The sequence below is a fragment of the Athene noctua genome, chromosome 26, assembly GCF_965140245.1.
Source record: "Athene noctua chromosome 26, bAthNoc1.hap1.1, whole genome shotgun sequence".
NCBI classification, from domain to species: domain Eukaryota; kingdom Metazoa; phylum Chordata; class Aves; order Strigiformes; family Strigidae; genus Athene; species Athene noctua.
Window position 1 is genome coordinate 6,679,623 of NC_134062.1, and position 24,087 is coordinate 6,703,709.

General features: G+C 41.5%; 1 protein-coding gene across 3 annotated transcripts in view; it reads left to right on the forward strand.

The window, feature by feature from the left end:
- ARHGAP32 (Rho GTPase activating protein 32) overlaps positions 1-24,087 on the forward strand; it is a 260,901-nt gene that overhangs the window by 114,988 nt on the left and 121,826 nt on the right. For 2 of the 3 annotated variants that reach the window (XM_074927289.1, XM_074927288.1), the window contains exons 3-5: positions 117-208; positions 1,295-1,336; positions 1,712-1,796. In XM_074927289.1, the coding sequence (XP_074783390.1) occupies positions 117-208; positions 1,295-1,336; positions 1,712-1,796 (219 nt within the window). The remainder of the gene's footprint in view (positions 1-116; positions 209-1,294; positions 1,337-1,711; positions 1,797-24,087) is intronic. The other variant, XM_074927290.1, reaches the window with a different exon arrangement.

Genomic DNA, 24,087 nt, shown 5'->3' on the forward strand with positions numbered 1-24,087 from the left:
GAGATTTCAGCTGTGTTTGTACGTATCTATAAAAGTACTTGGGCTGCTGCTTAGCCCTGGTAGTCAGAGCATGCAGTCAGATTTTAAGTTCCTTGCTTTTTCTTCTTTTTTTGCAGGCAAGAGGTGCAGATATCCCTGACATTCCAGGGGAGTTGCCGCTCCGGACCTGTGGCAGCACAGCAAGTATGAAAGTGAAGAATGTGAAAAAGTAAGAGCCGTGTTCTTTGATTTTCCTGTCTTTGCTGGGCTTTTAGTCTTGATATCCTGGGTTTGAACTATTATGCTGCAATACAGCACGAGCATTTGGCAACAGTTTTGATAGTGTCTTCATCAGAGCAACCAAAATCTGTGTGAAACAAAGTAAATGACAGCTAATGCAGTCTAAAACTGCAGACGTGAGAAGTTTTGTTGGCACTCTCACCTGTTTCTGGCCATAGAAGCAAAGCTCGTTAGAGTTTTGAACTTCACTGTTACTGTATTTTTAAATTTTTGTGATTTCTTCCTGAAAATGATTAATTAAAAACACGACCAGAAAACATATCTAGTAAAAAACCCTAGTGAGAAGCCCAGGCGATGTATAAATGAGATAATTTTCCCTGTCTCCTTATGCTCTGGGAAGCTAAACCAGGACAAGTGGGTGGCCTAGATAGATTTATTTGATATTTTTTCTCTCTTCATTTAGTTGCATTCTGCCCTGTACTGCTTCATTTGAATGGGTTTTGCATGATTTGTTTCTTTTTTAGGGGCATTTTTCCTTCTCTGATCTCCTGGATTTTATTTTTCTGTGGGCTTAGACTATCTTTCTCTCTTCTTTCTCTCCCAGAGAATTTAAACCAACTTATTATGCTTACAGCTGAGGTTTCAAACCTCTAATCTGCGAAGGGGATCAAAAGTAATCAATATTACTTGACTTGTCTTTGCTAAGAATGCTGACTTGAGGACCAGAAGTCCCCAGTATCGATTGATCTGTGCGTTCGGATCACCGCTCTGTAGTGCTCTGATGCTGTAAGGGAAATGGCTCTTTGTTCTAGTGCTGAGCAGCCAGATGCTGCATCTCACTTCCCACTTATATTCCCGTGGGAAGAGAGAGCTAGATAATGACAATCTCATTGGCTCACCACCAGAAATATCTATAGGAGTCTATAATAGCTTCAGCAGAAGCAAGAGCATGTTGCAGAGCCAGAGGATCTCCCCGTCAGCCATCATTGTAACTGGAGACACTTGGGAATAATTATGCCTCACTTTTGAATTTTAAAAAGGCAAAGGATAAATAGCGTTTGTTCTGCACCCTCAGATACATCAACCCGGGACTGATGGGCTGTGATGCCTTTCACAGGTAAAGTTCTACTTTCCTATGTGTCTCGTGTAAGGCTGTTTATGTGCACTGCAGAAATGCTTTTGTAAAGGTAGAGCAGCTTGTCCCTGCACCGTTTCTTAAAGATGTGGGCTTTGGTGTTGATGAAATGCCACACAATTCTTTTACGGATGCAATGATAAAAGCCACTTTGCAATTTAGTTTGTCTTTCTCACTCAGTTGCTTTCTCCACTGTTTTGGTGCAGCACATCAACAAATCCCGCTGTTCCCTTGGCTTTAGGATGAGACAGGCGATATTATTTGATAGCAGTAACTGCATTTTATAACAGTACTTGATGCTGAGCATTGTTTCAGTGATTTGTATCTATCTTATGGTGTGCTTTTGATGTGCTTCAGGTTATCCTTTACAAAGGGTCATTTCCCGAAGATGGCTGAATGTGCACATTTCCACTATGAAAACGTGGACTTTGGCAACATACAGGTGAGTTTCAGTTTCTTTTTTTAATGTACAAAACATCGTTGTGTTTGGCTGCCCACTAACCTGGTGGGGGAGGTGGTAGAGGGACCTCCGCCAAGGGTGGTTTAGTTTCTTGGAAAATGTTTGGTGATAAGAAGTTAAGGCAGTAGGGTCTCTTTATTAGGAATTGCTTCCGTGTACTGGGCCAGAATCTGTGCTCAGCCATGTGGCCACCCCTCTGAGGCTGGAGATGATTTTACTTCCACTGGATTTGACTGATGTCACTGTTTTAAGATTGCATCAAACATTCATTACTGAGTCATCTGTAATAACTGCATGCATGTTTTTTAGCTTGTGTATGCATCTTTAAACAATTGTGTGAACGTATTTATGTAAACATAAATAATTCAAATTTATCCATTCTCTTCACGTTGTCTTAGCTCTGCATTGTGCATTGCAGCAGCTGTGTCATCAGAATACAAGAAATTGCTAGTCAGCCTGAGTTGCATTTCTGGAAGTGTGCAGGCTTCACTCCTTTGTGATCCATCCCTCAGAAATACAGGCAGAAGCATTTTTCATTGAGCAGTGCTGGGGAGGGCTGAGAACCAAGAATCACTGCTAGTTTCTCATAAACAGGGCACATCTTGTTCAGCACTTAGAGAAGCAGGAATGCCTCCAGCATCTGCCAGCCTTGTAGCCAAAAAGAGGTTACAACCTTTTCATTTGTAAAACATTTCCTGTAATACAGAGTGAATTATTTACAGCCTTTCATGTTTCCGTACTTGACAGTTTTGCAAGCAGAATTATGCATCTGTTTTTTCTGTCTCTGTCAAATTCCAACCGAGGAGGAGTTTGTGTCCTATTCAGGGCTTGTATCTACTGTTATTCACACTTAGTGGCTCTAAGTAGGTCCATTCTGCTGAGCATAGGATGTACGTGCACTGGCAGATGCACTTGCACCCAAAGGCAGAGCAAGTTAGACCAAAACGTGGGATCTATGTCCCTATTTTTTTGTCTCCTCACAATTTTCTGACTTGACACCACTAATTTTTCAGTCATTTTGGATGGGAGTTTTATGTTGGAGTAGGTGTTGAGCAGGTTTCTCTGTACGCACCGATGTTTTTTGCATCCTCAGAGTTTTTCTTTCCATCGTTCAGAGATACTCAGCACAATGTGCCGGCTAGAGACAGATTACCACCTGTGCATGGCACGAGCCTTTGAAGCATTTTGAAGACAAATAATGTAATTCTTTTGTGGGTTTAATCATTTCTTGGGATGTTTTAAGGATGGCAGGGCATACTTTAGGGTTGATACGCTGGGATTTTTGTGTTCATGAGAGGGAGAAGTTAAAATCAAATAATATATTCTTCACAGATTTTCTTTGTGGTGTTCTGCCAACAAACCTGGAGCGTGTTCTGCTTTCCACAGCAGGACCTGGTGCTGTCTGGCACTGATTTTTGTGGTGCTGTTGTTGCACCTCCAGCTTTCCCCGCTCCTGCTCAGTTGTGCCCTCCAGCATAGCAGAGCACCCACTGCTGTAACCAGAGGAGTGGTCTGGGTGAAAAACAGTAACCAGGCAAGGATACGGCCCAGGAGGAAAAAAGTAGTGTTGGCTGTCGAGCTGTGTCAGGCCCCTGAGCTGTCTCCTCTCATGTGTGGGTGTTGCGAAGGCGGGAGGAGAGCGGGGGGCACTGTCCTAAAAGTGTGATTTGTGTGTGGTGAGGGGGTCAGTTCTCTGCTCCCACCACTTAACTATTTCTGTACCTAAAGCAAAACATGTTTAAATAAGGTGAATCAGGCCCAAAGTACCAGCTCTGTGCCTCGTGTCCCTTTTTTCTAAGCAAGATTCTGATAGATCTCCATGCTGCACTGACTTTTTTACACGGATAAAAATATCTCAAGAGCAGAGCTTTTCTCCTGAAATACAAAAGGGTAGGGCATTACAGTATTTCCTTAGTAAAAGGCCAGTATTAATGGTAAAATAAATGACAGCTATTAATACAACAGCAGTATTAGTTTACAGACTTAAAAATAGGTTCATATAGGGCTCATGCATTTTAATTGAGTGGCATTCATTGGTGGCTCCTTTGTGATAACAAGGTAGACTAGAGAATAGCAGTAGGCTGAAGTGACTTGTAAATGACAGCTTGGCACCTAATAGCGAATTACCAAGTTGCATCTGAGGGGTAGTGGGTGTAAACTGCTTTCAAAATCTATTCACTGTTAAAAATTTGCATAGCAGAAATGCAGTATTATCTGGCTGTGTCAGGAATTGTGTAATGCTGTCTATTAACAGCCTGGCCAAATTTCAGATTGTTTTGTAACGTTTATGTCACTTATAATATGGTCTCATGGTGCAATTGGTATTAATATCTTGGCATTTCACCTCATGAGATCGTTTTAAATTAACTTTCTGAGATGTATAAAAAAGGATTTGTTCTCTTCTTATCCTTAGCACCATGCTAACAAAACTAGGGGCATTTTGGGATGAAAAATTTCTTCAGAAATGTTCTGCTATCCTGCTTTCAACAGTAATGTATTTTAACCTTATCTGCATCTGGCCAGCAGGACACATGTTGCATCAGCAGGAAATTGCTGGTTTACCAGGCAAAGGTAGTTGATGTCAAAGCTGTAGTTACAGGATAGGCTTTACAGATTGCATCCGTGCCAGAAATTCACTGGTATTTTGCTGAAAAACCTTACATTTATTACTGCATTTATTTTTTAAGGTTGCGTCACTGATTTTTAATTTTACAGTGAGAATTCGGGTTCTGCATAATAGATTTATTTTAGCCTAATATTGCAGAAATGTTTAGGAGTCTTGTTAGCAGGAGCAGTGGTTCAGCCTGGCTGTGGTCTGTCTCCCAAGGGAGATGTTATTAGGCCGTGGCTGGACTGCGATTACTCAGCGTGGGTTGGGTTGGTTCTGCTGGCTTCCTTCTCTCCTAAGCTCCGCTGCCTTGCCACGGTTCTCGCCTAACATCTGCCTGTGATGCCTCTCCTCTCTCTAGAACGTCAAAACTCAGTTCATTAATGCAAAAAAGCAAACGTTGGTTACACACATATTGGTGTTCAGTTAAGCACTGAAGTATGGAGTAGAAATCCTTGGCATCTCTTCCAGATTTTAGGTCAAGGCAAAAGGGCTCACCATGTATTTAACTTCAGAAGTGCCTGAATCACACCAATGTCAATTCAGATCAGTTCACAATCAGTTTCTAAGGCAGCTTATTAAATTTCAGCATGATTTCCAGGTCTGCTAGATGGGAAAGCTCCCCCCTTAGGGGCTTGGGTTGTCCCAGCCCTGCGTGGTGTACTGCAGATCGCTGAACTAACGCAGGAAGAGTTGGTGTGTACACACTAAACTGTGCAGCATCTTCCAGACACACGTTGAAGGTCAGTTCATGAGCATGGTGCTCAGCCCAGGCTAATTTGATTGCATGTTCCAGGTTTTGGTTTTTAGCTGTAGAGCTGCTCAGGGTAACTCCTTCACACGTAATTTGAGTATCTCAGCGGAGCAGCTGTGTCGCACAGTCTCGCTGCCTTTTGAGCTTTCAGGCTTGTTAATATTTAGGAATTGAACTGTTTCAACAAAACCTCTGCATCGCTAAGTGATACAAAGGTAAAATGATTCTCCCTCTAACATGGTGCAAATGTGGTTTTACTTCGTGCAATGTGCCATTAATATAAACAGGAGGAATAGTGATTAGCTATTCCATAAATATCTTTACTTCTTGCCAGAAATACGTTGTTCTTCGCTTGAAAGAATTATGAAATTATCTTTAGTTGAGTAGGTTTTAGTAATGGAATATTGAGAGCTGATCAGCTCTGCCCTTCCCAGATAACATTCTTTGCTCCCTGAAAAACCCACTGGTGAAGGACAAAGTGCTGTAACGTGCCTTCGCATCACTTGAGCAGTCTTGATCTGACACAGATTCACCCCCCCCCAAACAGCAGGGTCTCTGTCTCTCCGTGTCTGCGTTCATGTGGCTGCCTTCTAAAAATAACCCCTTGTCAGAACAGGATTGGATTACGGTGCATGGAAGATCCTCTCCTTATCTGTTAAGCTTTGGCATCGCAAGCGGCAGGAGCGTGTTATCAGCGGTAAAGGAAGTATTTGGACCAGAATCACTTCCGCCCGCGGAGGCATCAGCTGCCAGGAATTCCTGTTAGGAACTCGGCAGCATTGTTTGCTGCGCGAATGCCTCTGGCAAGCAGCAGCCTTCCAGCCAAGGTGATGGGCTGCCCGTCAGTGGTGGCTGCGGTTTGCGCCTGGCGTTGTATTTCCCTGATGTGTCTTAAGAGTTAGAAGCACTGCGAAGAAAGAGCAGTTCCCTTCTTCCTGTGCCTTTTGTCAGCAAAGCCTGTTGAGAAGATGTTTTTCGGGGTCGTCTTCTTTTGGTTTGCCTTTTTTCTTTTATTTAATAATATTCCAGGGAAGGGGTTGCAGAGGGGGGGAGTGTGCTTGTGGACGTGTGTCTTAATTATACAGTCAGTTCTTTTTCCTGAGATGGTTTGCAAAGCAAACAAAAATGGTAAAGCCTGACCAGTTAACTGGGGTCGTTTAAGATGTTTCTGCCACTACTAATATCAATCCTCTGCACAGATCACCTAGAAACAACAGGAATGGAGGAGTCCTCCCTGATCTGTGTCTGTGTGAAGTCAGGCAGCTTAGCTCAAATCTCCTTCCATCAGTGATTTTAAACTAAGCCTGCTCGCTGCCTTCAGTGTAGGAGGACTTGTTCCTTCCCTCAGCTCTTCTGTGGGCATGATAATTTTCAGTATCTTGGCAGTCATGAGCAGCTACAGGCTGTAATGTCTTCATTTATTCCACTCATTTGCAAAGCGTTTAAAAAGAAAAAAGTATTTATTTTAAAAAGCGAAACATGAAACAGCAGTCCCCCCACCCCAATCACCTTTAAAAGATGGAAATTTTGCTGTTTGTTGGTGCCGTGAAAGACAATTTTGCTGGGTTTCGTTTTGTCTTTACGAACATATGAGTGGTTATGACATGCATAATTGTATCACGTATGAAGTGGTGCTCCTTTTTAGCCTTTCATCTCTGGAGGCTGTTAATCTCCTCCCAAAATGACTTGGCCATATTCTGATACGTTATTTTCCCTTCTTTAGACTGAGGCCTTTCCCTCCCATTCCCTGTCTTTTCCATATGGTTTCTTTACTGTTGCCTTCTAAAGTGGTAGGGAGAGATGTTGCAAGGGCTGCTTTAAGGACGTGGGTATATAAAAACAACTATGTTCATAGTGTAGGTGGAAACTGCTTCTATTAACTTAATAATTCCAGCCACAACTCCCTGAAAATTGGCACGGTCTCCTGCCAAGATCAACAGATTTTTAAAATCTGGAGTCTCTAGGCCAAGCTTCTTGATGCCAAAAAAGTTAGGAAAATATTCGAGTAAGTTCACCTCAGTTTTTGGATTCTTCTGTTTCCCTGTCTTGCATCCAACTTGCCACTAACTCTTCAGAAAAATTCTTCCCTGGAACAAGATCACACCTGTGAAATTCCAGCTTGCTTGGTTTTCTTCCAGTGAAACAGGGAGAAATCCAGCACAGGTTTTATAGTGGAAGGATAACTTTGAGTATGGAGAGTATCTCTCCATGAAACTTTACTATTGCTGCTCGCACATTTACTACTTGTTTTACAGTTGTTGCTTGCTGTGGGGAAAGCTAACAGCCTTATTAGTGATCCAGCTTTAATGGGCAGGATTCGTGTAAATTGTCTACCGGTTATTAAAACCTGCTCAGAAAACTGGCGGGATATAATTTCAAGGCTAAGCCGGTCCTTCCGCTGACCCCGTGGTCGTCATTTTGCAGAAGGATTTTGCGATCCCCTCAAGGGAAGGAGGAGGATTGCTTATGTGAGGTGGGGGGGTGTGGTGTGTGTGCTTAGAGGAGCTTGTTGGTAAGGGAGAGCTCTCTGTCTGTCTGTCTGTCAGTTGGAGGAGCGGGCACGCTCCTGTTGGGAGGTGTAACACTGAAATGTGTGGGCACGGCCAGCTTCAGCCTGCTTTGGGCTTGTGCTGATGTTAGCTTGTGGCTTTTGCTGCTAATTCATTCTTAAAGAGTGTTATATGCTTTGCTCTCACCTTTCTCCCTTTGGCAGTTACTGAAATGGATAATTTTGAAATGTTTATTTATTTTTTATAAAGGTAATTTGCCTGACATTACTCAGCTGGCTGGCTATTGAATTGCCTGTCATAGGGAGGAAAGTTGGGGTTATTTTCCTGTTGGTATTTATCTAAACTACTGTCTGATCCCATCTGTGTTCTTTATTTTAAGCTGATCATCTAGGTGGTTAAGTGGAAAGGTGGACTATAACCCCCAAATAATTGTGAAAAGCAGATGAGGTTTTACCTGTTGATTCAGTTGAACAGGTAGTTCTGCTTTTTGTTTTTCTTCTTTTGCCTTTGGATGTTTCTACGAGTTTCTCGGTACATTTCTCCCCAAGGTGTGTGTTGCAGGAGAACAGAACCCAGCGCCATGTTTCTGTATCTGGGGCAAAATGGCAAATCTGGGATGCTCTGTTCATGAAGGGGCTTTGTGTGTTTTTTCTCTGCCTTATTAGTACGAGCAAGATCACTCTGCAAATTTGGGTAAGCATTTTCTCAGACAGGTATCTTTTCCTACTCACGTGCTGAGTACTGGCGGGCCGAAATGGGTTCCAGGCAATCTGTGCGTGCGTGGCTCTTCTTTGCAACTGGGGGCTTGTGGCACTCCAGTTTGAAACATTGACCTCCTGCAGGAATCCAGCTTATTTTTTCTTTCCCTGCGTTTAACACTGAAAATACAGCAAACGTGTTTGTGGATTTTTTTTTTTTTTTGAGTCTTTATTGGTGCATAGTGACTATTTGATAGCATGAGTAAATCTTACAAGTGACTGTAATAAGCCCAGCTGTTAACTTTGGCATTGACCTCCTGCCGTTTGCCATCATCATAAATCAACTTTAGCAACATGTCACAGAAATGTATAAAAATTATTTTAATTAGTAACTGGAACAGATTTGTGTTGGAAAATTTTTCATCCCTGAGGTTTAATGACCTGGAAAAACCAGAAAGATGTATTATATGTGTAATTAAAATATATTAAAATTTTGAAAAGTATCCATGGGCTCCAGAAAAATAATCCCTACTTCACTAGTGTTTCATAGTTTGAAAGAGGATTAAAATCCTTATGGTTTTGTGTATAATAAACCATACTGTTAACAGGAATGGTGTTAAAATGCAGCATAATATTGTACTCATAGATCTGCAAGCATGCCAAGCTGGTGTGATTTTAATAACTAGCAAACTTCATGTTGATACGATCCCTGAGATTTACAGAAGCAGGGGTGTGTTTTTATTCTCCAGTGGAGGTTTGTCAGGCCAGTGGATGTATTAGCTGTTAAACCAAACATCATTGGGAACATTTACATTTTGTGTTTACTGTACCTGCTTACAAAAAGGGTAGTTTGTTTAGTTAGTGCTTATGTGCCAGAAGTTTGAGGTTTGATGACAGAGTTGGCAGCTCAGGGGTAGCAAGTTAGGCTACAGATTTTTAAACTGTTCATTCATTAGCTTAGCTTTCCAGTGGCCCATGTTTACCTTTGTCCTGTAGTTATAAATGTTTTCTTTAATTTCCTGGTGAAAAAGTACAGGTAGGATATAACCTGATCTTGCAAAATTTGTATTCCTGTCTGTCTTGGCTTTGAGATCTCTTGCCAGTGAAGGCGTGTTGGTTTGAGCAGATCAGGCATATATGCTCCATCTGTGTCGCCAGGTATGCTCTGTATCCTGGAGCCCTGCGGAGACCTTCGCTCGTGATGGGTGTGTGATCTGGTTTCCAGGTAGTTTCCAGTCTTTGAAAATCAACACTGCTTTCCCATCGGCTTCACTCAGTAATATAATCTCTCACACAAGGGCATGTGGTGTGGTGAGCTCAAGATTCTTCTCGTTATAAAATCAGGGAAGCGTTGTCTTTGAGTACTCAGGACAAAGCTTGCCACTGCACTCGTACTATGATTATCTGTCCTGCAAGGCAAGAAGATGGCAGAGGAAAGCACTTGAGCTAATGGTATTTAGATACAGCATGTGAAAACATCTGTTGTACTCTGTCGGGATTCTTGATGCAAGATGTGTAGCTGCACGTGTATCAGATAGGATGTTTCTAGATCAGCCGAGACCCAAGTTATTTTGTTTGTTTTACTTGCAACCGAGAGATTTGTGCAGAAGATTTCCTGTGAATGTAAACTTTCCCAAGGGCCTGGATTCAGATTTTTTGTTTTAAAAGGGGAAGCGTGCACACAGGCACATATTCTCACCCACACGTACTATTATAATGTCTAGAAGGCACTTGAACATGTTTGTAGACTTTGATGGTTTTGTTATTTTATCACTTGCTGTGGTGTGTGAGCAGAAGATGGAGGCTTCTGCTTCCATGTCCTGCAGGCAAGGCTCTGACCTTTGGCTCTCCTGGGCATCCATACCAAAAAGCTCTTTGATCTCCACTGAGGATTCCAAAGATATCAATTACTTATGTCCTGTAACGTTTCATTTCTGGCCATTTTGTCAACAGAACCTGTAAATTCAGGTTGCTGTTTTCCTAGTAAAGCAGTATAAAATGGAATGCTCCCATTGTATGGCATGTGGATGTATAATTGAGGGGTTTTTAAAATAAAATACTTACACGAAGAAGCATGTGATGCTCTCACTGCCTCTTCAGGACTCCCTCTCCTCAAGTATGACTACTTTTATCTCTCTTGAAACCAACCAAAAAGCCTTAGTTTCTACCCAGCAGTTCTTCTTTCCATCCCTCTACCCTAGGAATAAAAGAAACATTAATAAAAAACTCAATTACTTTCTATGGGACATACTTTTAGGATGGTGGTAGGGGAGTTCTTGCACCTTAAATTTCTTCCTTTCAAATAGTTAATTTCCTAGAAGGAGCTTTTATGAGAAGCTTGTTTAGGCCTTCATACATATGTTTAAACCCTCTTCAAATGGGTGTTTTTTTTTTGTTTTTTTTTTGGGGCAATCAGGGATTGGTTTGTGAGTTGCAGTCAGAGCTGACACTTCTAACTACAGAGTGTGCTTTTGGCACCATCACACTCAGAATTATGTTAGTAGTCATTTAGAGGGAAGACAGTTGCTTAATAGATACCCACAAATCCAGTATGATAACAAGTTCAAAATAAAAATACACAGTGCCATATACTTTATATATGCTCAGGATCCATGAACCTGCCTTAAAATTAATTCTGTTCTATTGGAAGACTGCTGAAGCTTATAGATACGGTTATAAAACAAATTGCCTGCTAGAAAGTCTCACCTTTTGGGTAGGTGATATTGTCTGGTCCTGCCAATTTATGTTTAGATTCTAACAAAAATTCTTATAAGTTACTTCAAAATTCAGTGCAGCTGTATAACTGATCTTTATGGTTCTTGAGTGTTAACCTTATTTATTGCAAGTATGACATGTCAAAACATTCAGGCTTTAAAATAAACGATTTTGGACCAAGTTCCCATTTACCAGCTTGAAGTAGTTCAAAAAATCAAAACAACTTCTGTTATTTTTACAGCATGAGTCCAGGAATTTACTTTGAAATGCTGGTAAATTATCTAATAATTCTTTATCTGCTAAGTCCTGCAGCAGTTATGGGTGTAGCAGTCCTGGAATGGGCAAGGAACGCACTGGGAGCTGGAGCCTTGGGGTACAGAGGATTTGCGTGAAAGAAAGGGAAGTGTCATATCAGGACAAGGTTGCTGCCTTGCTACGGTGAGGGAAACTCAGGACTGTTTTAGGCGTAGCGAAGGTGCGAGACTTGGGAAGCATCAGAGCCTGGTTCAGAGTCCTGTTCCATGCACCTTCTCTTGTGGCTCAAGGTTTGATTTAGTGTCCTGCTTTGCCATTTGTTTTAAAACTAAATAAAAGCTAGATTGAGTTTGGAGACTCTTTTTGGAGAAGTGAGCTTTTAGGCTAGTGCATGCATTTTGAATTATTAATGCGTTTTAGCAGTAACACTAGAGCTGTGATGTGCACATTGAATACACCCCAGACAAGCTGTGTTGGTTTTTATTTCCCCTGGTACACGGTCACTGCAATTCTTTGAACTCTTTTAAGCCTCCCTGTATCCCTCAATTTCTGACTAGTTCAACCTAAGTGGAGTTCAAAGTAAGCAGAAGATCTTTTTACAGCTGGTTGGTGTTGATGCCGAGTCAGAGGGCACCGTGAAGCTTTTGTCCTGGAGTACTGCTTTCCTCTCACAACTGGCTTTAACTTTTTGTGCCCTTCTAATGTCATAACGGTGCAGAACTCGGGCCATTCATCGACTCTCTTAGAGACAGTCTGGAAAATAATGTTCCAATTCTCTCTTTTATGATTTTAAGATAGAGAGGGAAGACTTGGATTTTTGACGACAAAATACTTTTGTAATTCTTTGATGTGTATCACATGGGGGAATGTTTTATTTTCCCATTGAAAAACAATTAAGATGTGGATGATGTATTGTGTTTTGTTAGGATTATTTGTGTACGTGTTTTGCAAGTTGCTGTGGTCAGATTAAGGATAAAACAGCCACTATAAACCAAACTATATCTGCAACAGTAGCAATAATACTAAATCTTATTGCTACGATAACATGCACTTGGATTTAAAAAAAAAAGTCCAGACTCCAGGATGGGGTTCACATAAGCCCTGTGCTGTAAGGTACGTACACCAGTGTTCCACAAACAGAAGTTCACTCACGTTTAAATGTGTTTGGTTGGGTGACTGAAGGTAGTTTGAGTTATGGAAAGGCCTGTGGCATTTTACATCTGCTCTGTGTGCCCAAGTTCCTGCATCAGTGCTTGCTGCAGGGGAATGTTTATTCTACACAGAATTGTTGGCGATTCATTGTTTTCTTTTGGAAACTAGTTAAAGTTATTAGTACAAAACTTAATTGAAATACCAAGATATGAAAGCAAAATAAGAATTGAAATTTTTCATTTGTCCACAGTGTGGAGCTGCTTGGGGGCCTCTTCTGGAATGCTTGTGGTTTTTGCTGTCGGGTGTAAAGTAGTGCTTTCCTGTTTGAGGTCTCCCATTTGTCATTGTACCCGCTAATCACTTGCCTCGTGACTTCAGGACTCAAGCCTGAGTTAATTACCTCAAGCTTGAGTTAATCAGCATTGCTTCACCTGCCCAGAGAGGAACTGAGCCATACTTGTGGCTGTGACGACCGTGTCAGCGCAGGGTGACTTCAGGAGTGCTGCATCACACCGATTTATGCTGTTACTCCTGTCCTCATGGTTGTGTTTTAAACATTGGTATCAGCTGAATCATAAAGACCCATTTCCCTTGAAGTCTGGAATAGTTTAGACTGAGGGGGCTGCATGTTGATGCCTCTCGGTGGAGAACAAGTGTGTCAGAGGAACCAGGTTCTTCTGAGCTTCCAAGGAGTATGTTACGCAGTGGCAGGATTATAACCAAAACCTTTTCTCTTTGGAGAGTGAAATTAAATGCTTAAAAACTAAAAGCCCAACTCTACAATTCCAGTCAGAAGTTCTCAGGCAAAGTCTGCAAGGTGTAGACCTGTTTCCAGTGGGACCTCGGTTACTCGAAACCCACCTTCCCTGAACTGTCATTTGGGAGATTTGAAGGCTAAAATATTCTTTTCAGATCTTTACTATTTTATCTTCTGCCTCTGGCATCTTAGCAGCACTTTCTAAATTAAAAATAGAAACAGAGATTCAGATCTGTCTGTGACCCTTGATGCAGTTTGCCTATATTTTTAACTCTTGAAGTCCATGCTCTGGAGACAACCAACTAGGTTAACACATTGTTCAAAAAACCAAGACCCTATTTAAAAAGTCATCCTATTTATTAAGCCTTTCCAAGATCATTTCTTCAATACCATGAATTTAGCATTTTGCTTTACAGTTCTTGCTGCTCTTCACTGAGTCAACATACAGAATCTACATTCTTTTATCTGCAAAAGCATTTTAGGGGGATTTTGGAAATACATGTGAAATACTGTTTTTGCCACATAAATAATCTGTGGCAGGCAAGTAGTGGGGTAATTCCTGTGTGTATTTGTGTTCTGGAAAATAGTTTCATGTTTTCCAGTTGGCCTTTCTGTGTCTGAGTTTGCAATACATTTACGTATAACTGCTGGCAAAAAGTGTTAACGAAGTGCTCGTGGTCTCGAGCAACACGAAATGTTGAAGGTCGGATGGCCCACTGCTGTTGTACGTCATGATACAGCCTCCAGTTATGTGACTGTGTGCTATTTTTCAGTTGGTACTGTGCTGGGGAATTCCTCTCCTGCCTCGGTGATCTCTGAGGTGCCTCACTAGCACTGGGGGCAACCTCAGGACATGAGGAGAATATTTCTATTATTTTCCTGGCACCTTTCTCCTTACTCAAGAAGATTGCCTATTTGACCTCACTGGCTAGCTGTAAGCCTTTGCTAGGGCTGGCTTAGTGAACCAAGAGCTACACTTCTAGTCAAAATTTAGCAAAATGTAGCATCTTGTGACTGATGAGGCCCAGAAAAGCTCTACAAAACCCCATCTCCCTTAATTTTTTTTGGTAGTCGTAAGGTTGCAATTAATATTTAAGAGCACGGGATGCCTTCAATGCAATGTAATGAGTTTGGCTTTACTTGGACTGACACCTCCAGTCTTTGTATGATAATATCTTTAAGAAATAGTACCACTGAATTATGGAATAGGTAAAAAATTGTGAGAATTTCAAAATTTCATTAGGGATTTTCCTGTGCGAGCCTTTAAAGTGTACAAGTATCTTCAAGCCTTTCCCAACAAGAGTGAAGGAACTTGTTTGTTTAAAGAAACTTGTGTTTCTCACATAATTGCTTAAGACTTAAGGTTTCAACTTGATTATTTCAATCTTCTTGTCCAACTCATTCATTTTCAGAACTGAAAATTGGTGACAGTGGTGTCAACTATTTCAATCTTAATGGCTGCATTATAGCAGCTTTGTGTTTGCTGAGTAGTGGCTTCCACCGGAATTATTGAGGCTGGAACCGTATATATCAACCGTTAGGCAATTTGTGAGCATGGGTTATGGAGATCTCAGGTGAAATGTCTAATTTTCAGTCTAGAGATTTTCCTCATCAGTTTAGTTGAGATAAAACTAAAACAACCCACTCATTCTAAGAGCTTTGGGGTGTGTTGCTGGATTGATGGTATCTACGTATTGGTGCCTATATGGACTCTATCAAGGTTTTGGCATCTCTGTTTTGGTAGGATGAATGTTAATATTGACGATAGACATTAATCCTGTTTTCATTATCAGAATTGGTAGATCCTGGAAGTCTACAAGGATGTGGCAGAAATGGGCCTTGTCTCTGTCCTTTGTTTTCCTTCTCTTTGGTATCCCCAACACAGCATTATCATCATTGCTGTACATGTGCTAATGAGCATGAGTGTAACACATGGCTGTATTCTGGAAAACTTCTTCCATGATTTCAGGATGATTTCTTTAAATCTCTTAACTCCTGTGAATGTCATTGAATGTTTTCATCATAAATACACCGAGTCCTTCCTACACAAGGTCTGATTGTGTCATGTAGCTGTATGGCTATAGCCTAATGTAAAATCTCATGTGAAAACATTGTATGTCTGTGGGAGGGAGGGCTTTTACAGTGCTTTCTCTTAACTCATTTATGCTCATTCTGCCACTGGTATAAATGTTTCTCTTCAATTTGTGCAATATTTACTTTTCAGAGCAGGTAAGCGCCTGCAGTGTATAGTCTTTTTTTTTTTTTTTTCCAATATTTGAAAATATTTAGGCCTTAGACCTATTGTGACTTGTTATTTGTCAGCTGTATTTTGCATTCTGTATTCTGGCATGAGTTGTAGACTGCCTAAAGCTTGCTGATACTTTGGGACACGCTGTTCTTCAAAGGAAAAGGAGTTGGCGATACTAGAGACGTGGTGGAGGGCACAGCACTGGCCCCCAGCATATTTGCTGGTGAATCATGATGTGGGAAGACATTAGCTGGAGCTGTAAGAGTACTTGACGGGATGTGAGTAGCAGATGAGAACCATGCTGATGTATGTGTTTGTGCGCATGAAGAGCAGGGGAGGTGCAATAAATGCAAGCATTGTGATATCCCCTTGGAGTTTCGTGTTAAAACCAGGTATTTTTAATTCTGGCTGAAGTTTTTATGCAACATCTAGTTAACGGGGCAAGTTTTTGTTTTTACTTCTAGAAAAACTTTTCTCTTTAGAAAATCCGTTTGACTGTATATTACTTCTGCTCATTTTCCAGCCCTGCTTCCCCAGAAGGGAGTGGTTGAGGGGAAATGCTTCCATCTAGTCTATTCCATACTTTAGTACTTGCTCGAGTTTTTTGTATAAAAATGCATGTTGTGATATAAAACATGTGTCTTGTTTTGCACTGTGCCTCTGAACTCAGCTGTGAAAAATGGACTTTCATTTTCTTTGTTTAAAAAAATAGTGGGGGGGTGGAGGGGATTTGAGATGTGAAATTTTGAAACGTTCTTTCCCATGCTTGTACAGGCATGCGTGTGTGCACAAAATTGTGCTCGCACCTTCCCCCCCAGCTGAAGTTTGGCAAAGTAATCGGCAAGTAGCTAAAGGTCAGAGGCTGTATTTGAAAGTGCTGGGAGTCCTATAGCTCTGTGCTGTGTCTGTATTATATTAAAATGTGTTCAGTGGTCAGTTTAGTCATAGACTAACCTTTATGCAGAACTGGGGGATGGAGGCAGAGCTCGATGCCAAAAGCGCTGGGTTTCACACAGCCTGATTTGTAAAGATGAGTGGTTGTTGATCTTTCCCACTTCTGGGGTCATGGGAGGAAATGGAGTAAACTTCCCCTCAGCTTTTATCACTTCCTCCTGCCAACTAAGGGGAGATTATTTTCCTTCATTTGCTGCTCCTCTTGTCAGCAAGAGAAGTTGGTATGTAGCCAGATAATAAATAATGCTTTTCCTGGGGAAGGAGTTCTCAGATGTGGTTGTAGTAACACTGATTTCCCCCCCTCACTGCTTTCTATCTGGGAGCCTAGTTTTGCAACTTCTTGCTCAGGAGGATGCAGTTTGCGTATATGTGATGTGCAAAGCTTGTTTGCTTTTGCTTACAGTATGTTTCTGAAGCTTTTAAAAAAAGTTTTCATGGTGGCTGCTTATCTACTGGATGCTGACAGGTTCATTCATCTTGGTTGTATAAGGCTTTTGAAGACCCTGCAGACCAGACCTGCAGTAGAAGTATGTACTTGTGACAGTTGGGTCAGCATTATTTATTCTCATTTATAGAGTCTACTTAATCATTTGCAAAGGTAGACTTCGTCATCTTGTTGAGCTTATTCTCTTAATCCAAGTCTAGAAGGGGGCTGTATACCTGCAGCCGGTAACTTGAAGAATATCGATCCCTCTGTGCTTGGTGATGGAGAGGTAAAATGGCGAATGTGGTGTAAAGGCCAGGTTTTCCAGTGCTCCGGGAATGTAACAGTGACTGATTCGAGATCAGGCCTCAGGAGCACATCTCGGGATAAGCTGAAACACTCTCCTAGGCCCACGGCATTACTGGACAGACCGGTCTGTGGCAAGGAGGATGTCAGGAGGAGGTTGTGTGTCACCTGTGGTAGCACTGTTCTGCAGTTTCATCAATGCTGGTTTTGCTTCCTCTAACCTTTCCTTGCTGAGCAACGGGTCCTGTTTGTTAAGAGGTAGGAGTTGGGGCTGCATGCCAACAGAACTGCTTACATAAAAGCCAGGAGGTATGGTTCCTAATGAGCTTTCAGATTTATTCATGTCCCGCACCTCCAGGTGTGGTACAACCAGGAGACTGCCTTCAAGGCTCTTCAGGGTATGTTTGTTTTTCCCTTGCGTGCATTATTAAGTTTTGTTTACTGCCTTTGCTCCTAGGAGCTTTGTTCCTTGTTACTGGTTTTCTGTAAATGCAACGTAAGAAATGTTACTCAGCTCAGCACAGCACAGTTCTTGGTTTGGTCTGTGCATTAAAAATAACATGAATACCTCTCTTCGGATGACGTGGAGGAGAGAAACCTGTCTGCACTCTGAGTGAGAAAAGGTGCTTAGAAAATGTGACAGTGAGACAGGATCGATGAGTACTTTAAGCAAATTAAGCTTCTCATTACCACAGTCCTCTTCCCACCCCCCCACCCCCCCCAAATTATCGTTTCTAGGGGTTTTTTGTTGTTTTTTCTCTTCCCCTGGAACTCTGGCTGATATTTCAGGTATATAAAGCATTTTTTCCAGTGACTTTGATTCTTATCAGCATGAAAAAAATAAAAAAGTTAATATTGATTTAGTGAGGGAGAAAACAGAAAAAGTGAGTAAGAGAGACTAATAGCCTGGAATGACAGGACTGTATCAATTTTCAGTTCTCTCGGAGGAATAATATGCTTGTTTCCAACAAAATGGAAAAGTAGACTATGACTAAAACTGTCACTGACCTCCCACAGAATTTAATGGATTTTGGAGCTCAGAGAAGAAAAGGCAGTCATAACTAACTCGGTGATTTTAATGCACTTTCCTTGAAAGTCAGCAGTTTTATGAAATGCTGTGTGCAGGAAGATAAAAAGTATATATATCTTATATAGCTGTAAAAAAATTTATATTCACTGGCTTGTTTTTTTTTTTGACTATGGATGAATGCATTTCTCAATCAGCTTAAACAACATAGTATAGGTTCTAGGTGGTTTATATCCTTAACGTGTGTTGCCAGCATATAAAACGAGCCTGCTTAAAAATGATGGACGAAAACTGTAAAGCAATCTCATTCTTGGCCCATTCAAGTGGCTTTTCTGTGGAAGTAGTTCCTGAATGGGCTGACTATAAAAGTGGTCCCTTTTCGTACGATGAAGGGAACGTTGCGTTTGTGCACGTTGATTGGCAGCAGCCAAAATAAGTATCCTGTTTTGTCCAGTGGTAGACAGTGAGAGAAAGGATGCTTTGTTTTGTGGCAAAGCCACTTTTCTTTTAAATAAATAAATAAATAAATAAACCAGCCTCTTTAATTTAACTGCCTCTTTGTTTTTCCCTGAAGCCCCCAAGTAGCTGGTTCCTCTTACAGAGCTGTCTCCATTGTTTTGACACTGTAAATATTCACACAGTTGTGCTGACCCATACTTTGAGGAAGGAACGGGACTACATGAGCAGGAAGATAATTTTGCTCGGGTTTTTCTTAGGAACCAGAATCGTTGTCCTAATCTCTGTGATAATTTGTACTGCGATGCCATCTAGTGTGCACAGGGCTATGGGGCTTCTCCTGCTCTGAAGATTGAGGACAGCAGTGGGCTTCTCTGTGCACCTAATTCCAGGCCACTCCAAACAGCTGCATCTTTTGGTGGAGACTGTTGTAATAAAATTTTAGGGTCGTGCACATTGATTTTTCAAAATTCTCATCTTGATGATCGTTTGGCATTTTTTGGAGTGAGGATGGGGACTAGAAAAGGGAAGGAGAAATAGTGGTAATTTGCCCAGCCTGAGGTGGTGTTCCTGGTCGTGGGCTGATTCTGTACATTGATGTGTGTGTCAGAAGTTAGTTTCTGACTAGAATTAGTGTAGAGCGCATCCAGTGGTTGGTGGGTGTTTATATCCAGTTTGTTGTTACCATTGTGCTTTCATGGCTTATGAAATCTAATTATCAGTCCATGCTGAGTTCAGATCCCTAACCTGACCAAATTGGAGGCCATTTGAATCTGACTTTGCTGTTCTTTGGACCCGTTGTTCAATAGATGTGGTGCAGGAGAAAGAATTCATTGCTTACGCTGTCTGTCTTCATCTGTACTTTGATCCCTTAGCTGTCTCTTCTAAATTCTGCATGTGGAAGGATACAGGTTTTCCTGTCAGTAGGGCAGAAGAATCCTCCCCTCTCTTGTTCTGACAAGTGTGTAATGTGAGTGATTTGGTTGCAGACTCGCTTTCTTTTCCAACACTGTTTTTGGTAGCGTACCGTGATATCCAAAATCCTTCGTCGTAAATACTGCCAGGAGGGGGGCTGTGTCTCCCCAGGTAGTGACTAGACCTCAGCATGGCAAAGGCTGCCAGAGAGGATTAATTTCTGAATAATGTTGTTTTAGTTTCAGTTAATTGTGAAATCAGACTTTAATAGGGTGTGAAATGGAAATAGAGAGAGGTAACGCCATATGCCTTTATTTACATGTGTTAATCAACACAGGCCCAAACAACAACAACAAATTAAACTGGAACCATTCTAGGGTTTGCAATGCTTCACGTTTGGCTGGGAGCTTTAAAAAAAAAAAAGTGCTACTTTGCAGATAGGTGGAAGGTTAGTAGCATTTTTTTTTTTCCTAAAAAAAAAAAGCAAACTACCAAACATGCCAGAATCCTATCAGAACCCTGAGGTTACTGTATTTCAGAAATGCCAAATGTGGCTATGGAAACCCATCATTACATTGAATTAGCTTTGCTTTGAACAGTAACGTGGAAGATATTTACTTTTCCCTTTTTGAGCGTAGCCTGTGGTGTAACGAATAACACACAAGAGCGGGCATGTGTACTTTGTATATCAAAGTGCCTATTTCCAAATGTCTGGTATTATATTCACCAGGGTCAATTAGCTAGTGACTAAAGGTGGTTTCCTTTGGAGACAGACTGGGTTTTTCTTTTTGGCTGCTCATTCTGAAATGGTAGGCATCGTAATTTTATGGGAATTTGTCGGAAGCAAAGTTTGGTTCACAGCCAGAAAGATTTTTTTTTTTTTTCCTAGTTAACTGTTTAATTCAGCTCCATGGGGTGAGGAGGAGAACAAATAACCTGACGCTGATTATACTGCAGATAGTAGTAAGAGTTTTGTCTCTGGCAAAACACATGATGTCACTTCTGGCTAATTCTCTTTATTGTTCAACAGAGGGATTTGATTTGGGTTCCTGGGTAACCTGTAGATTTTGGTGGTGGGGATTGGGTTTGTTGGAATGAGGAAGATGATTTCTCTAGGAAAGAGCTGAGGCAGGTTCAAGGAAACTTTTGCATTATTCCCCTGGAGAGATTGATGACGGAGGAATGAATGTGATGGATTGTAAGGCATGTTGACTGCTACATTCACCGGAAAGTAGATTTACACCTGCCTACTGCCAGGCATAGAGATTCTGCCTGTGACAACAGTGGGAATACTTCTCTGATTGTAGGTGTGCAGTAAAGGAAAAAAATAACTTTCTCAGAAACAGTTTCTTCTGGCAGTGAAGCGTGTTAACCCTTCTTTGAAACACTGCTTATAAAAGCAGGCATCAGATGCAGGCTGCCTGTAAGAGGAGAAACAGCCTCCCTAGCTTCAGCTGTTTCTTACAAACCAGATAATTATTTCAGTTTGAAATACAACCAGGCTTCTTATCTACATGGTTGGCTTGCGCAAGTGAGAACTCAGTGTTGTTGTTTGTAAGGATGCAAGCAATGATTTAATTTAGTAAAGTCAATTTAGAGAACAGTCAAAATTGTAGCTGGTTAAAATGTAATTTGTCAACTGAGGGAGTAAGAACTTTTTTGGTTGCTTGCTGGTGTTTCTTTTCCCTCTTAGGAAATTAGCTATCTGGTAGGAATAATGTGAGCAAGCAGCGTAACTAGTTTAAAAGAGGGAACAAAATTTATAATCAGGCTTGTCTTGCACTGGTAAGATCCTTTTCAACTCCATGTACGTGTGAATAATAAATGCTGCTCGTTAGCAAACTACAGGCGAATCAGTGGTAGAGGCCACCATTCAGACACTCCTGTCTTGGCTTTTATAGGGCATTTCAGGATGCTATTTGCCTTAGCAAATAGGCTTCCATCCTCAGACGAGCTTTTCTTCATTGTCATGTTCTAAAATCTCTTTGTGCCCCTGACAGGCCGGCCTACACATCACTAGCAGCACCAATTCTGTACCAGGAATTGCTTTCAAATTTTATCAGAGAAGACCAGGTGCAAGAGGGAATTGGGAATCAGCTTTCAGATGGGCCAAGGGGAGGTAAGGAGAGAGCAGGACTTGGAAGGCTACCACCGACTGATTACTACCTTGTGTATGCACAAAGTAAGGCTGCTCTTGAGGTGGCTTATGCTACATAATTTAAAGGCACTGACCTCCTTCGTTCCTTAACGTTTGTTTCCTTCGTGTCATTACACCATCCCATAGTCTCATTTACTTAGGTGTATGAGAAGCAATCTTGTAAATTTTCCCAACTTCTCATAGCTGAAAATACAGCACCTTCTGATAAGTCTTCCAGTGTAACAGTTAAGAAGACAGTTTAATGGAAAGGAATTTTCCAAGGTTTGGAAGTAGTAGTGTATTGGGTGGGAAAGAAACTGAGTTTCTTTTTAACGATGTTAATTATCAATTTTTTAAACAGCTTGCATTGAGCATTATAAGTTCTCTGGGGTATTTTCACAGCTGAAAGAACAAAGAGCAACTTAAGAGGGGGAAACAGCTATCAGCTGGTGAGGGCTTTAAAAATATATGTTCCTATGCTGTGCTATGCCCTACTATATTGTACATGTGAGATGCAAACTGATGAATTGTCACGTAAAGGTGCTTTTCAGGCATCAAGGATGTATGTGTCACGCTGTCATGTAGGGTATGGAGAAGCGGGCATGTAAAATAGCTTAAAGTTTGCTGGCAGTGTAGGCAATAAACAGGGAAGATTGGGAGAATTGCATGTGGACAGGACTGGAATGAGCACGGTTTTCTGTCACCTCGCTGCATCCTAGACCCCACTGGTTCGAAAAATAAATACAAGTGTGCAAGAAGAGACTTTGTTTAAAATCGGTACTCTGCAGAGTTAGGCTTAAAATGTGAATTTATGGGAAATTCCTGATGTGTGATGCTAATGGAACAAGGCGCTATGCTAACACCGCTGGATGCCGATGTGATAATTTGCCGTTGCTTTTTGTGCTGGCCAGCCCATCTCTCAGACTGACAGTCATGTCCCAAGCAAAGTAGCTGCTTCAGTGTACAACCTAGAGTAAAATAATAAAATAAATACAAGATAGATGTCTGACATATTCAGGATAAAATCTCCTGTTGACTCTGGAAAGATGAAGGCACTGGTAGTAACCTGCAGCTTCTGAGAACTGATGTAACTCTGTCATGTATTCTACAACTTCCCTGAGTTGGACTGCAAAAATTAAACAATTTGGCCAAGGATCTCTTTGGCCAAACACTGTAATAACAGCATGAGGTTGTGCTAAGAAACTGTCAGCTGTTTGGATTTCCATTTTAACCTTTGAGTTCAGAAACGTAGATGTGAGAAGGGGGAGCTAATTGTATTCCCTCCCTTCAGTGGTGAAATAAATGCTAGGCAGGGGTAGACTGGCTGTAATTAGAACCACTTACATGGTCAGTAACTTGCAAAATGCCTCCTTCTGAATAGAAATGACTAGACCTCAATATTCTGGGCTAGCAGAAGTGCTGTGGAATTGCAACAGCAGCATCACATGGTGTGGTGTTCGTTAGAACTAATGATTCTTTGAATGGGTATGTTCTCATGCACACTTCAAACTGAACCCGAATTTTTGGGCTGAGGGGAAGGGGTGATCTCCTTGTTAGTGGTTTGCAATGTTCCGGTGCTGAATGATCGAGTCCTGCCAGTGAATAATGATCTGCAAAATTTGATTTTTGCCAGTGCCTGAGCATCCTTCATTCTGTGGTCGTAGCACGGACCCCTTGGACAAGCAAACATATTTAGGCTGTTAACTGAACAGGGAAGATTTTTGACAGCAAACTTTTCATCATTTAAATACTTGTTTTCTTTAGGGAATATGTACGGTGAACAGAGAACCGTTGTACCTAGGCACTGGGGCACACATCCTGCATTGATTTGCAGTTTGCACAGCACCAGGGACTGGGGAGGAATTTCAGGGAGCTTTAGCTCTGGGCAGTTTGATGCCAGCGGAAGAGAACGAACGGTGAGGAATCAGCTTGCTTTAAACTGTGCTGGGTTTCAGGCATGTGATGGCAGTTTGCTGTCATTTTTTTTTTTTTTTTTTTCTTCTTCTTTTGAGCTGTAGCAGCAGACTTCTATGCTGCGCCTGAACACAATCCCTGCATGCATTCCCTCCCTCTCTGTTTCTCTTGGCTCTTGTTAAACTCTACGGCTTGTCTTGTGGGACCTTTCCAATGAGAGAGCGAGCGAGAGAGAAAGGAACACCACTGATTTCTCTACAGTGCAAATTGAGCATGAAATGGGCAGTGTGGAAACGGCTAACAGGGCTATGGAGGCAGATCTTAAATGCTATTCATAGGCACGTTCATCTGAAGAAGCAGCGGCACCAGGAAGAGAGGAGTGAACCGAATGTGGGGAGTTTAATTTGATTTTGCTAGCCCGGAGTTCTTGCGTTTCGGAGCTG